General features: G+C 42.2%; 1 protein-coding gene across 29 annotated transcripts in view; it reads right to left on the bottom strand.

Moving 5' to 3' along the window:
• Nucleotides 1-12099, bottom strand: part of LOC109553295 (mitotic spindle assembly checkpoint protein MAD2A) — a 651283-nt gene that overhangs the window by 207805 nt on the left and 431379 nt on the right. For 28 of the 29 annotated variants that reach the window (XR_011566996.1, XR_011566997.1, XR_011566998.1 and 25 more), the window contains 5 exons: nt 11826-12001; nt 9879-10040; nt 6437-6546; nt 5736-5916; nt 4403-4541 (listed from right to left, as the gene is read on the bottom strand). Coding sequence is in view for 24 of the 29 variants with exons in the window: in XM_070790760.1 (XP_070646861.1) it covers nt 4403-4541; nt 5736-5916; nt 6437-6546; nt 9879-10040; nt 11826-12001 (768 nt within the window). In the remaining 5 variants the exon portion in view is untranslated. The remainder of the gene's footprint in view (nt 1-4402; nt 4542-5735; nt 5917-6436; nt 6547-9878; nt 10041-11825; nt 12002-12099) is intronic. The other variant, XM_070790776.1, reaches the window with a different exon arrangement.

The raw sequence follows: 12099 nt of genomic DNA, 5'->3' as shown, positions 1-12099 counted from the left end.
ACATAGCAGCCTTAATAAAGGTAATTTCCCTCCTTCAGAAGGCCTAAGGCAGCCTAGACATCAGTCGCCTCCCCCTAAGCAGACCGCACCCCCATTCTCCATTTGACTGTGTAGCCTCCAGAAGGTGTGCATTCCTGAAGGAATGCCATCACTTTGCCTTAGGCTCTTCCTGCCCTGACAGTCATACTACCATCATTTTAAAAGGAGATAATGAAGAAAGCAAATGCATTCTTAAATTCAGGAACAGATTCTCCTAATTAATATGTACAAACGTGAAAAGATACATGTTTATATGGGTTGAGTTGCTTTATGCACCCTGGTTTCCCTACTCTTAACCTGATTCTTTTATTTCTAAACTACCCACAGGTATTCATGTATTTCAAATGTATTCCTTCATTGTTCAGCTTTAATAAGAATACTCTTAGGAAGAAAACTCTATCAGTTGGTACAAAGCTATATGGCCAGCTAGCCTATAAGCATAGATGGAAAGCAAATTAGACATTAAGGCCTATGCTTTTATTTTCAGGCCTAGATGGACCTTTCGTAATGTACATTGGTTGGTGTTAGAGTTCTTGTGGGCTCTGTGACCAATAAAACTATATACTATAGCCACAAAAAGTATGGTGCTCAGTTCTTCAGTCATGTCCAACTCTTGCGACCCCATGGACTGTAGCCTGTCAGGCTCCTGGCTGTGGGACTTCCTGGATCATAATACTGGAGTGGGTTGCCAGGGACTGTTAAACATGTTAACTTTACAACGTCATCTTTCTTAAACAATCCTGACAAGATTTAGGTTAGTGTTTTTCCTCATGCTCAAATTAGGGTTTGCATGTTAAAAAATGAAATTGTGTAACTTTGTGGGTATAGAATAACAATTATAAGAATACAAATACTTTAAGTAGAAATTCTATTCTGCCCCAGTAATTGCTAAATTAGTAAGACATTTTATTCAGAGAAAGAATGTCAATGGGACAATACTGGAATGGTAGCAGGGGTGATTGCAAGAGGAAGACTTAAAAACAAACAGACATATAAACATTCAGTCCAGTTCCATTTGCAACCTAGGTCTGAAGCAGAATGGAAAGAGAGCTTGCTGTGGCGGTAGAATGCAGAGTTCAATTCAGAGGCGGTCCTAAGGTGGCGGAGAAATAGAACAGAAAGACGACTTTCTCCCCACAAATTCATCGAAAGAACATTGAATGCTGAGCAAATTCCACAAAACAACTTCTGATTGCTGGCAGAGGACATCAGGCACCCGGAAAGGCAGCCCGTTGTCTTTGAAAGGAGGTAGGACAAAATATAAAAGAGAAAAAGAGAGACAAATGAGGTAGGGACAGAGATCTGTCCTGGGACGGTAGTCTTAAAAGAGGAGAGGTTTCCAAACACTAGGAAACAGTCTCATTGACAGGTCAGTGGGGAGTTTTAGTATCTCAGAGGGTAACATACGGGGAGGAAAAATAAAGAAAGAAAGAAAGAAACCCCACAGATTGTGTGCCTAACATCAACTTCCAGCAGAGAACTAGTCCAGACACTCACAGTTGCCACCAGCAAGTGGGGGACCTGTACAGGGAGGTGCGGTCTGCATTGCTTAGGGTAAGGACCAGGCCTGAGTGCCCTGAGGGCAATCTGAAGGAGCTAATGTGAGATAGCAATCCAAATTGTGGGATAGCCAGCGAGAGAGAAAAAAAACTATCCTGTGAAAAGCCCTAATCTAAGGCACTTCCTGGCCCACTCACAGAGCAGAGGACTGAGAGAATACCAGAGCAGAGCTAGCTGGCTGTGCACTGACTCATCTCCCACCAGAGACAGGGAGGCAGGCAGGGGCAGCCAGAGCCTGAAAGGGGCAATCTCAGCCCCAGAGAGGCATCCTCTACAAAACTGCAAGCAGGCTCCCATTTGCTAACCAAGACTTGTTGGGATACTGGCCGGTTGACATCCGCTGGGACGGTCGCGGCCAGAGATCAGCTCCCCAGAAGAGACACACGGCCCACCTGAGACGGGCAGGCCTGCTGCCACCAAGGAAATCGAGCAGCTGGGATGGGGGAAGTATAAGACACACCACACCTGGGGGTCACTGTGCTCGCTAAGCACCTGGTCGCCTCAGCTGCTCAGACATGGAAAGGGCACAAAACGCAGGTCCGACTGAGTCTGCGCCTTTCTGGAGTACCTGAGAACCTGAACCTGAACCTGAACGGCTTAGACCTGGGAAGTGCACACAACCCAGGGCCTGCCTCAGACAGTTGCAGGCAGAGCAACCTGGAGCCTGAGCAGTGTAGGCTGGGAAAGCACACACACCGTGAGCAGGTCAAACCCAGTGTGGTCAGGACACTGTGAGCACACGCCAGGGATATTTGTTTGCAGTGCTCCTCCGTCCCCACAGCACCACTGAATAAGTGAACCTAAATAAGTGACCACATTTGCCCCCATGAGTCAGGGCGGAAATTGGACACTGAAAAGACCAGCAAACAAAAGAAGTTAAAATAAACAGAGGGAAGCGCTCTGGAAAAGACAGGTGCAACAGATTAAAACCTTGTAGTTAGCACTGACTACAATGGAAGGGGCCTATAGACTTTGAGAAGTATAAGCTGGATAACGGAACTATCTGAAACTGAACTAACCCCGCACTGCCCACAACAACTTCAGAGAAATTCCTAGATATATTTTTAGTATTATCTTTAAAAAATTTTTTTTTAATTTTTAAGTCCTCTATTACTTCTTTAATTTTAATTTTTATAATCTACTACTACCTTTCAAAAAAAAGATCCTATTTTTAATGCAAACTTCATATATATATTTTATCATTTTTTGTGACTTTGTTTTGTTTTTCTAATACTGTGTTTGGGAGACTCTCACCTTTACTGTAGACTTTTAATATTTGCTTTTTGGTATTTGTTATCAATTTTGAACGTTTAAGACCCCAATCTTCACTACCCATTTTTACTTGGGAGTTTGATCACTGCCTCGATTGCTCTCTCCCCCTTTTGACTCTCCTTTTTCTCCACCAGGTCGCCTCTATCTCCTCCCTCACCCTTTTCTTCCCTACCCACTCTGTGAATCTCTTTGTGTATTCCAGGCTGTGGAGAACACTTTGGGAACTGATTACTGGCTGGATCTGTCTCTCTCCTTTTGATTGCCTCTTTTCTTGTCCTGGTCACCTCTGTCTCCTTCTTCCTTCTCTTCTCTGGGTAACTGCATGAGCCTCTCTGAGGGGCCCAGACTGTGGAGAGCACATAGCGAATTGATTACTGGCTAGCTTGCTCTCTCCCCTTTTGATTCCCCCTCTTCTTCTCCTGGTCAACTCTATCTCCCTCCTCCTTATTCTCTTCTCCATCTAACTTGGTGAACCTCTCTGGGTTCCCTCACTGTGGAGAAGCTTTTCATCATTAACCTAGATGTTTTATCATCGGTGCTGTACAGATAGAGAAGTCTTGAGGCTACTCTAAGAATAAGACGGAAAACCAGAGACAGGAGGCTTAAGTTCAAAACCTGAGAACACCAGAGAACTCCTGACTCCAGGGAACATTAATGGACACGAGCTCATCCAAAAGCCTCCATACCTACACTGAAACCAAGCACCACCCAAGAGCCAACAAGTTCCAGAGCAAGACATACAACGCAAATTCTCCAACAATGCAGGAACATAGCCCTGAGCTTCAATATACAGGCTGCCCAATTTCACACCAAACCCATAGACATCTCAAAACTCACCACTGGACACTTCATTGCACTCTGGAGAGAAGTCCAGCTCCACCCACCAGAACAGGGACGCAAGCTTCCCTAAGCAGGAAACCTTGACAAGCCACTCACACAACCCCACCCACAGTGAGGAATCTCCACAATAAAGAGGAACCACAAGCTGCCAGAATACAGAAAGGCCACCCCAAATACAGCAATCTAACTGATGCTGAAGCTGAAACTCCAATGTTTTGGTCACCTGATGTAAAGAACTGACTCAAGGGAAAAGACCCTGATGCTGGGAAAGATTGAAGGCAGGAGAAGGGGACGAGAGAGGATGTGATGGTTGGACGGCATCGCCAATTCAAAGGACGTGAGTTTGAGTAAGCTCTGGGAGTTGGTGATGGACAGGGAGGCCTGGCGTGCTGCCGTCCTCAAGCCCAAGGACTTGGGGTCACTGTAGTCCTTGGGATCACAAAGAGCCGGACACGACTGAGCAGCTGAACTGAACTCAATGAATCGTGATGTCTCCTAAAGCTGTACTAGTTGCTTCTTGAAATCAGAACAGTTTTATCCTTGCTTTGATCTCACAAGTGGGAATCTTCCCATGTCTTGGAGCAGATGGAAATTACTGCCCTTAGAATGTGCTTTGGGCTCTAGGATCTCCCACTGACCCCTGGCAGCCTTGCTGTCTTTGGCATCAAAGCCAGTTACATTATTCACGTACCTGCAACCTTCTCACTGTTATCGATAATATCAGTGATATTACTGTTATCAGAACTCACTGACGTCTCTCCAAAGAGACAAGTGATATCTTCTCCAAATATCTTGAGACAGTTTTCAATGAGAAATTGTATGAAAGAAATCTGTAACACGAAGGGGCAAAAAATGGGGTATTACTGTACATATGGTGTAATAGTAAATCATATTTCATCCATGAATCTTGGCTCTAACCAAAAATGCAAAAGAAATCTGAGAAAAATTCAGACTTGACTAAAAAATATATAAATATATTATATATACATCAGCTTTTTCTAAGAAATAACTCCTACTTTCAAGAGTAGTTTGGGCTCAAATTTTAAAATTCTTTTAGTCAGTGGGCTAATGTTATACTATGTAGCCTGGTTTAATAGCTAAAATTTTGTAATGATGGTTAACATGCTTAAAACTAGGATGATTTTTAAGTAGCCCGCATAGGATATTTGGGACAAAAATGTATATTCTCTTATTAAGTTTTATTTATTTTTAATAAATTTGTTTCTAGTTTTATTGAGATAGATTTTTTATATCTCATATTATTAACATTTATAAAGTATCGAATACAACACCAATTGTGAATTTCACTTGAGTGAAGAAATATCTGAAACTTGGGTAGCAGAGGTTTCAGTGTGGGCCGGGGGGGTTTGTGAAGGAACAAATCATCTGGAGAGAAAACATGTCTGTCTATCTTACCACATTACCTTGCCTCACACTTGCTGTCCGGGGGAGCTTGGAGAAGAGCTGTGATCTTATTAGGCATGTTGTGGCTCTCTTAGGATGTTCTGAAATATTTTACTAGCTTCCTCATCCTCAGGCAGAGACACAATAGAAGCCAAATACTTTCCTGAATGAGCCACAGCTGGCAGAGTGCGGCCAGCATGTGTGGAGCCTCAGGTGCTCATATTGCCCAGGCCGCTAAGATGTGCCGACAGTGACCAGATGTATTGGGTGTCATCATTGTGTAATGATGAAATCATAATTTGGAGGCTTGTACACCCTCAGTGATTAGGCTGAGAGTTGAACCTTGGCTCTCTGATTCCAAAGCCAGGTTCTTTTCTATCATATCATCCTACTCTTACCTCTCTATCGTTTAATCTCTTGGGTGGCAAAGGGGAAGTGAGTCAACTGTTCTCAGTTATAATACACCTTCCCATGCCCAACCAGAGTAGGACTCTGCCACTCCAAGGCAGTGTAATTAAAATGTGCACTTAAAAACTGGTTCATCAGAGTTAATACTACAGACTTCAGGTTCAAGATGGGGACTCTGCTCCGCAAGGCATAAAAATGAGAGATCTCATTACCTGTTTGGTGAAGTTTTCTGAGCTGCCAGAATTAGACAGACAAAGCATGCTTGGGGTTATACACACTGATAAATTATAAGCTGTCATCTGATTGGATGAGGAATGTTGCTCAATATTGCGTAAAACTGCAAAAAGATATCGCAGAAAAACTACATTGGCTCTCGGCAGCTGGTCTAGAAGCCTAAGGACAGAGAAAACACTTATAAATAAAGCGAGTCATTTTGCTTAGTAAGTGGAAATACAGAGAACAAAGTACTTCTTTTTATACCATGTACACAGTCCATTCTCACAGTTCCAGGCATGAATGCATACAAAAATGTTTCACTGAATTTAATTCCTGAACCAGGTAAGACCTACTCTGGTTAGTTATGTGTTTGTATTTAAGATCATACCACTGGCGGATTGGTTCTTTATCATCTCATTTTAGACCAGTGGATTTCATCTCCAACAGTTTCATGTATTCAGAAGGTGTAAAATGGTCAAGCAGTCCATGTTAATGAGATTAGGAGAAAAACACCAATTACAGTGTCACCAATAAGGCATGCAGCTCTCTTCAAACTAGCTTCCATGGGCATGATCAAGTGAAACCCCGTGATACCGGTCATTATTTTAGAGGACAGAGCTGTAAAGTATAAGCTAATATTTTCCTAAGAGTATGTTGGTTGTATTTTCTCAGAGTTGAGTAATTATGGCATCATTACCTCTGGATCGCCTTTATTTTGTCATCCTCGTTCCTTTGATCAATAACATCAAGCCATTTATCATAGAGACTGGCTGAAAATATGCTTCCTTGGATATTTCGAAGAAAATCCTTATATAGATCAAAAAGTATATATTATTCTTAGGATAAATTCAATGGAGAAATTGCAAAGAAAATATTTAGTGGAAAAATTCAATTCAGTCCACAATTCCTTCACAGCCACGCACACTGATTCACACAGAGCTTGGCTGTCATTCTCCACAGCCTTGCACACCCAGAAGTACTGGTTGGATTTTCCCCAACTAAAATTAGAAGCATAAAAGCAGAGTCTGGGCTGTAGTGAGAATGAAGCTAAAGCTCCTTCTATCGCCTGGAACTTACTCTTTGTGTACATGTTAACACATTAGTACAAACTGGCAAGGCCTGGTGATAACTGATCCTAAATCCTATTAGGTTCTTGAAAAGAAACCCACATGCCCATTTTGTTAGTTTACTTCAGACACATGCTTGCTTGTGATTCAAGAAAGAGAAGTTCTGAAATAAAACAAACAAAATTACACCCCTACATGCTCTTCTACACATATTAAGAGAATACCTGAAGTATGTGTGTTCTTTGGGAAAAAGCTAGTATCGAAATAGCTTCAATCTTATTTAAAAAAAAAATCATATAAAAGTACAGTTCTACAGACTTTTAAGCAGCAGGTGTTAGAAATAAATCAAAAGCCCCAATGGTAAACTACAAGTTACCCTTACAACTCTTTGAATTCAATATATCCACCCAAAGAGAAAACTGAAAATTTAGATACATTGCAACTTGACACCTGTGGCATAGAATATGCAAATGTCAGCTTCCTAAGTGGAGGCCTGAAAACTTTATCCTGATGACCAAGTCTTAATATCAGAGAATGGGGCCTATTAAAATGGATGAAGTTGTAACCTGTTGTGCAAGACTGAGGGGAAATGATTGCATTGCCTTGCCAGTTTCAAAGGCACAACTTGCTTCCACTGGTCTTAATATACAGCCTGACTTCTCTTAATAGTATCTTCTTTACGCAGTGTTTCTAAGGCAACTATCATGATTACAATCCTATTAGTGTTCGCTTGTTTCAGTACTTATTGAGCTGCTGTTTGTGTCAGGCACTCTCTTGAGTACTGAGGATAGAGTATGAAGATAATGCACAAAGTCTCAGTCCTCTCATACTTTTTCTTGGAATTGGTATAGAGTACTCAATGATGGTCATCAGTGTTTCACTATGCTTCTTATGGAGTGTCCGCAGTACATTTGGAAGGAGGAAGCACTCCATGTGAGTTCAGCCATTCAGTTCTGTCCTACTGTTTCCTACCCCATGGACTGCACATCAGGCTATCCTGTACATCAGCAACACCTGGGTCTGTTCAAATTCATGTCCATGGAGTTGGTGATGCCATTCAACCATGTCATCTGGCTTTGACTTTTGGAGTCTGGGAGTGTGCAGCAGGGCCTTTGCCTTGTGTACCAAACTACATGCACTTGGAGTATGTCTATTCTCTCTCCTGAACCCTGTGCTGTAGAATCGATTGGTGAGACTGAGTATGGTTAAGCCAGGACATGACTCATGCAGAATATGCCATGGTATTTGCTATTGGACTACTGTTTATAGGCAGTTTAATGACAAACTCAATGTGGTTCTGACTATATATTTATTTCTGATTTAGACCAACTCCATGGCTGCTTTGACATATGGTATTCTCAAGGCCAAAGTTGCAAGGTTTGATTCCCCACCAAGATCAATCAACTTTAGGAAGAGAAAACTTTTGGACTGTCTAAGATCTGTATCCATAAGTAGCCACCCTCTTACTACTCTGTGCTTATAGCATGGAAACAGGCAAGAGCCCAGTAACACTTGCTCAAAAGTGAAATCAGTTCCAAGTGTGCACCTTTTAGAGGGTAGCACTCTAGTGTGTATTATTATGGGTCAAGTGTAGTAGGGGTCAACTCTAAATCATACCTGCACTGTTGCTATTATCATACAATCGAACATTAATAGGGGACAAGGAAACCCCATATGTTATTTGGTTTCTAAGATAATTTTAATAACCTTTCTGTACTTATTACTACATCAATATATTTTTGTTCATAGCTGCTAACAAGTACCAAGATGGATTGATTAATTTTTTCTTTCTGTTGTATTATCGCCCTGGTAGAAATTTAACTACACACTTGTGATTTAGCTGTATCATTTCAAACTCAGTCTATTTTTTGTATAAACCTATTGAATTTTGCAAAATTCCAAACAGATTTTGATTGTTGCACTCACTTTAAAAATAAGATTTATAAGATTAGGCATGTAGTAAAACTGGTTACCATGTAACTGTAACCTTGGGTGGTGGGCTAAACTTACAAATGTTAACAAAGCCATTAATCATGGTAAGGGAGATAAAAGGAGGAAAAAGAAGGAACAAATAGTGGCGTCATCCCTACACTAATTTTCAAGTAAAAGGCATTGAGACACAGGGGAAGCAAGGATGATGCACTGATCAGAGATTTTGGTGGCCTCACTAAGCATTTTTTGATTCATTGTAAGACAAATGGGCTTCCCAGGTGGTGCTAATGGGAAAAAACCTGCCTGCCAATGCAGGAGATGCAAGAGATGCAGGTTCGATGCCTGGCAGGAAGATCCCCCGGAGAAGGGCATGGCAACCCACTCTAGTATTCTTGCGTGGAGGATTCCATGGACAGAGGAGTCTGCTGGGCTACAGTTAATGCGATCACAGAGAGTCGGCTGTTACGAGGCGACTAACACACACAGACACACAAACACACACACTAAACACACGAATTTACCATAGTGAGTAAACATCTGTCCTGCATCCATGCTAAGTTGCTTCAGCCGTGTCCAATTCTGTGCCACCTCATGGACTATAGCCTGCCGGACTCCACTGTCCATGGGATTCTCCAGGCAACCATACTGGAGTCGTATGCCAGTCCCTGTTCCAGGGGATCCTGGAAACCCAGGGATGGAACCCAGGTTTCCTGCATTGAAGGCGGATTCTTTACTGTCTGAGTCACCTGGGAAGTTACTTCTGTTAACTGTTTCCAAAGGCTTATTATGAATTTTATTTTGGAAATGTGGCCTTCATTAGGAAGGTGATGAGGAAGTCATCCAAAGCAGGAAGCTTGTTTTGGTAAACACTCAATGTGTAAGTGGGTATTTTGACATATCTTGTTATTCCTTTGCATGGACTGTTCAGGAGTCAAGATGTGCAATGAAAAAGGAAAATATCTAATGTATGGGGCTTATAACATCTGCAGTACCTTCCTTCAGTTTTGGCTTGTGAAGTGTTTTTCACTTTTCAGCTCCTTCCTCTCTTATGCCTATTAGGTTTCTTGGGCATTCATAATGAAGCACCAGTCATATAGCTTCAGATTTACCGTGTGTGGATAATGCTCAGACTTTCCTTACCTTTAAGACGCAGGCTATCACAAGTATTGGTTCCTCATTCAAGTTCACTGTGTCTCCACAGTTTAGTTTCTTCTTTAAGGCTCTGCATGATTTTATACTGGCTGATTTTCTGAAGATGCCTTCTGTGAGCAGCCCTTTTGAATTGATAAAGGAAAGCATATCCTATCGGGAAGGAAAGAAAAGAAAACTGTTGGACGTTTCATGTCTAGAAGCCCAGAGCGCAAGCTTGTTCCAGTTTTGACAGATCTGTGGTATATGAGGGTACAGTTCTAGAACAGCACCGAAGTCAATTTGAAATTTTTTCTTCAGTGTCTCTAAATATATTTTTGACCCAACAATCGATCTGACATTCATACACTGAAACATTGTAAACACTCGTGTAATCAGATTTTCCGTTTCAGTGAATTTACTGTGTTAAACGTCTCTGCTTTGAGGCCTTTGTAGATTCACCCACTTCTCCTTCACCACTCCTTTCTCTTTATTCCCTATTATATATGCTCTTCTCTAAGTGTGGAAATCCTTTTGCCATATTCATGCCCCATTTGTTTCTTCCCCTTCCAGGGACTGTCCACCCCATTCAGTCCTGTTTCCTGTATTCCCTCCCCTCAAAATCAGGCTCAATAAGCCTCTCCTCCTTCTCCGATGACATTCTTGTCTCATCAGTCTTTGTAGTTCCTTTTCCTGTATTTTCATATCCTCTGCTGTCTGCAGAGTTAGACAGATAACAGATATTGGAGCCAGGTTTTTCAAGGAATGTGGAATCTGTTATGCCAGTCATCCACTGTGTGACTTTGGGCATAGCACATACTTGGGTGAGGCTCTTTTGTTTTTCATTGATGAAGTGAGGGTGATGATAGTCATGGCTACCCCCTAAATGTTCTGTGAAAGACGCAAGGTCTGGGGTAGTAGCTAGCACGTAGCTAGTATGACAAATTCCTTCATATATACCATAAAATTCCCTGCATCTAGTGTAGTGCTTGGAGAGATAGTGGACAGTGAACAAGAGTTAATGCTTACAGTTCAGTACACTAATTTGATATAGCACAGTTCGAACTCTGTGACTCTCTTTTGACACATTCTGTCAGGAGCAAATGATTCATCTTTGCCAGAGGATGCGTACTTTATGCTTAAACACTTGAGTTGCAAATCAAATCCCTGTGAGACATTTTGCATCTTAAGTGGGAGTAGACTCAGCTGAAGGAGACTTGAGACTCGTGTGGACTTCAAGGGAGGACACGGGGAGACATATGAGGATGAGGTGGGCTCGCAGAGATTCTTACACACAGAGTCTGAAGGAAAGCTACGCGGTCAAAATAGCCTGGAGTTAAAACTCGCCTCCAGGACCTCCCCACCATTCTATGCAAAACAAGCACTCTGTCACCCGAAGGAAAAAATGGACATTGGGTTGATTTTGCCCAGCTCCCAGCCTGTCCCAGCCTCTGGCTGATCTCCACAATTCCTTGCCACAGCTGTTTAAGAGATAACTACTCTGAACAACCTTGCAGAAGAACAGGCCCCCTTAAGACAGGAGCTTTCCACATACGTGCCTCTATATACTTCCTCTTTTCTTGGGTAAGAGCAGTAGCTCACTAATCTGACTGCTGCCCCTTCTCACCTCATAAAGGTGATCTGTAAAGGACTGCTCTCATTCTTTTCCTCAACCTCGCCTTCTCTAACTGCCTTAACTTACAGAGTCCATGTTAACTGGTCTGAGCTGGTATAGATGGGTCTTTGTTGAAATCAGCGGAATGGAGGAGAGTATCTTTTCATCTTGTACTTGCCTTCTGACTCTGCAGTACCTAAATCAGATGTTGTTCTTTGAAGTAATGTTATGAATCTTATCGGACAAAGCCAGACTTCTTCATTTGGAGTAGATTTGGAAGAGAACACTTGATGTCTCAGCACTCCCCATTTAAGGAAGGTTACAGAAACCAAAATAAGACCTACCAGAATTGGGATGGGCAGGGTGTCATTATCACATACATCCTCAAGAGGAGCTCCAAAGAGCTGTTTTGGCTTTGTGGGTGGTAGAGACGTGTGTTGGTTCTCCTTGCGGGTCCTGGAGATACAGCCAAATGCCCAGTTTTTGAGAGAACTCTTCCTAACTGTCTTCTTGTCTGAAACTAATGTAGAAGAGAGATTTTCACTAGTAGTAGTTGAGCTTATTTAGCCTGATTTTCACCACTTACATTCAGCAGCATGTTCATGGCAGAGGCTGAAA

This window comes from Bos indicus, chromosome 6 (assembly GCF_029378745.1).
Source record: "Bos indicus isolate NIAB-ARS_2022 breed Sahiwal x Tharparkar chromosome 6, NIAB-ARS_B.indTharparkar_mat_pri_1.0, whole genome shotgun sequence".
NCBI lineage: Eukaryota > Metazoa > Chordata > Mammalia > Artiodactyla > Bovidae > Bos > Bos indicus.
The sequence above is the reverse complement of the archived record's forward strand: the minus strand, read 5'-3'. Positions and strand labels throughout refer to the sequence as shown.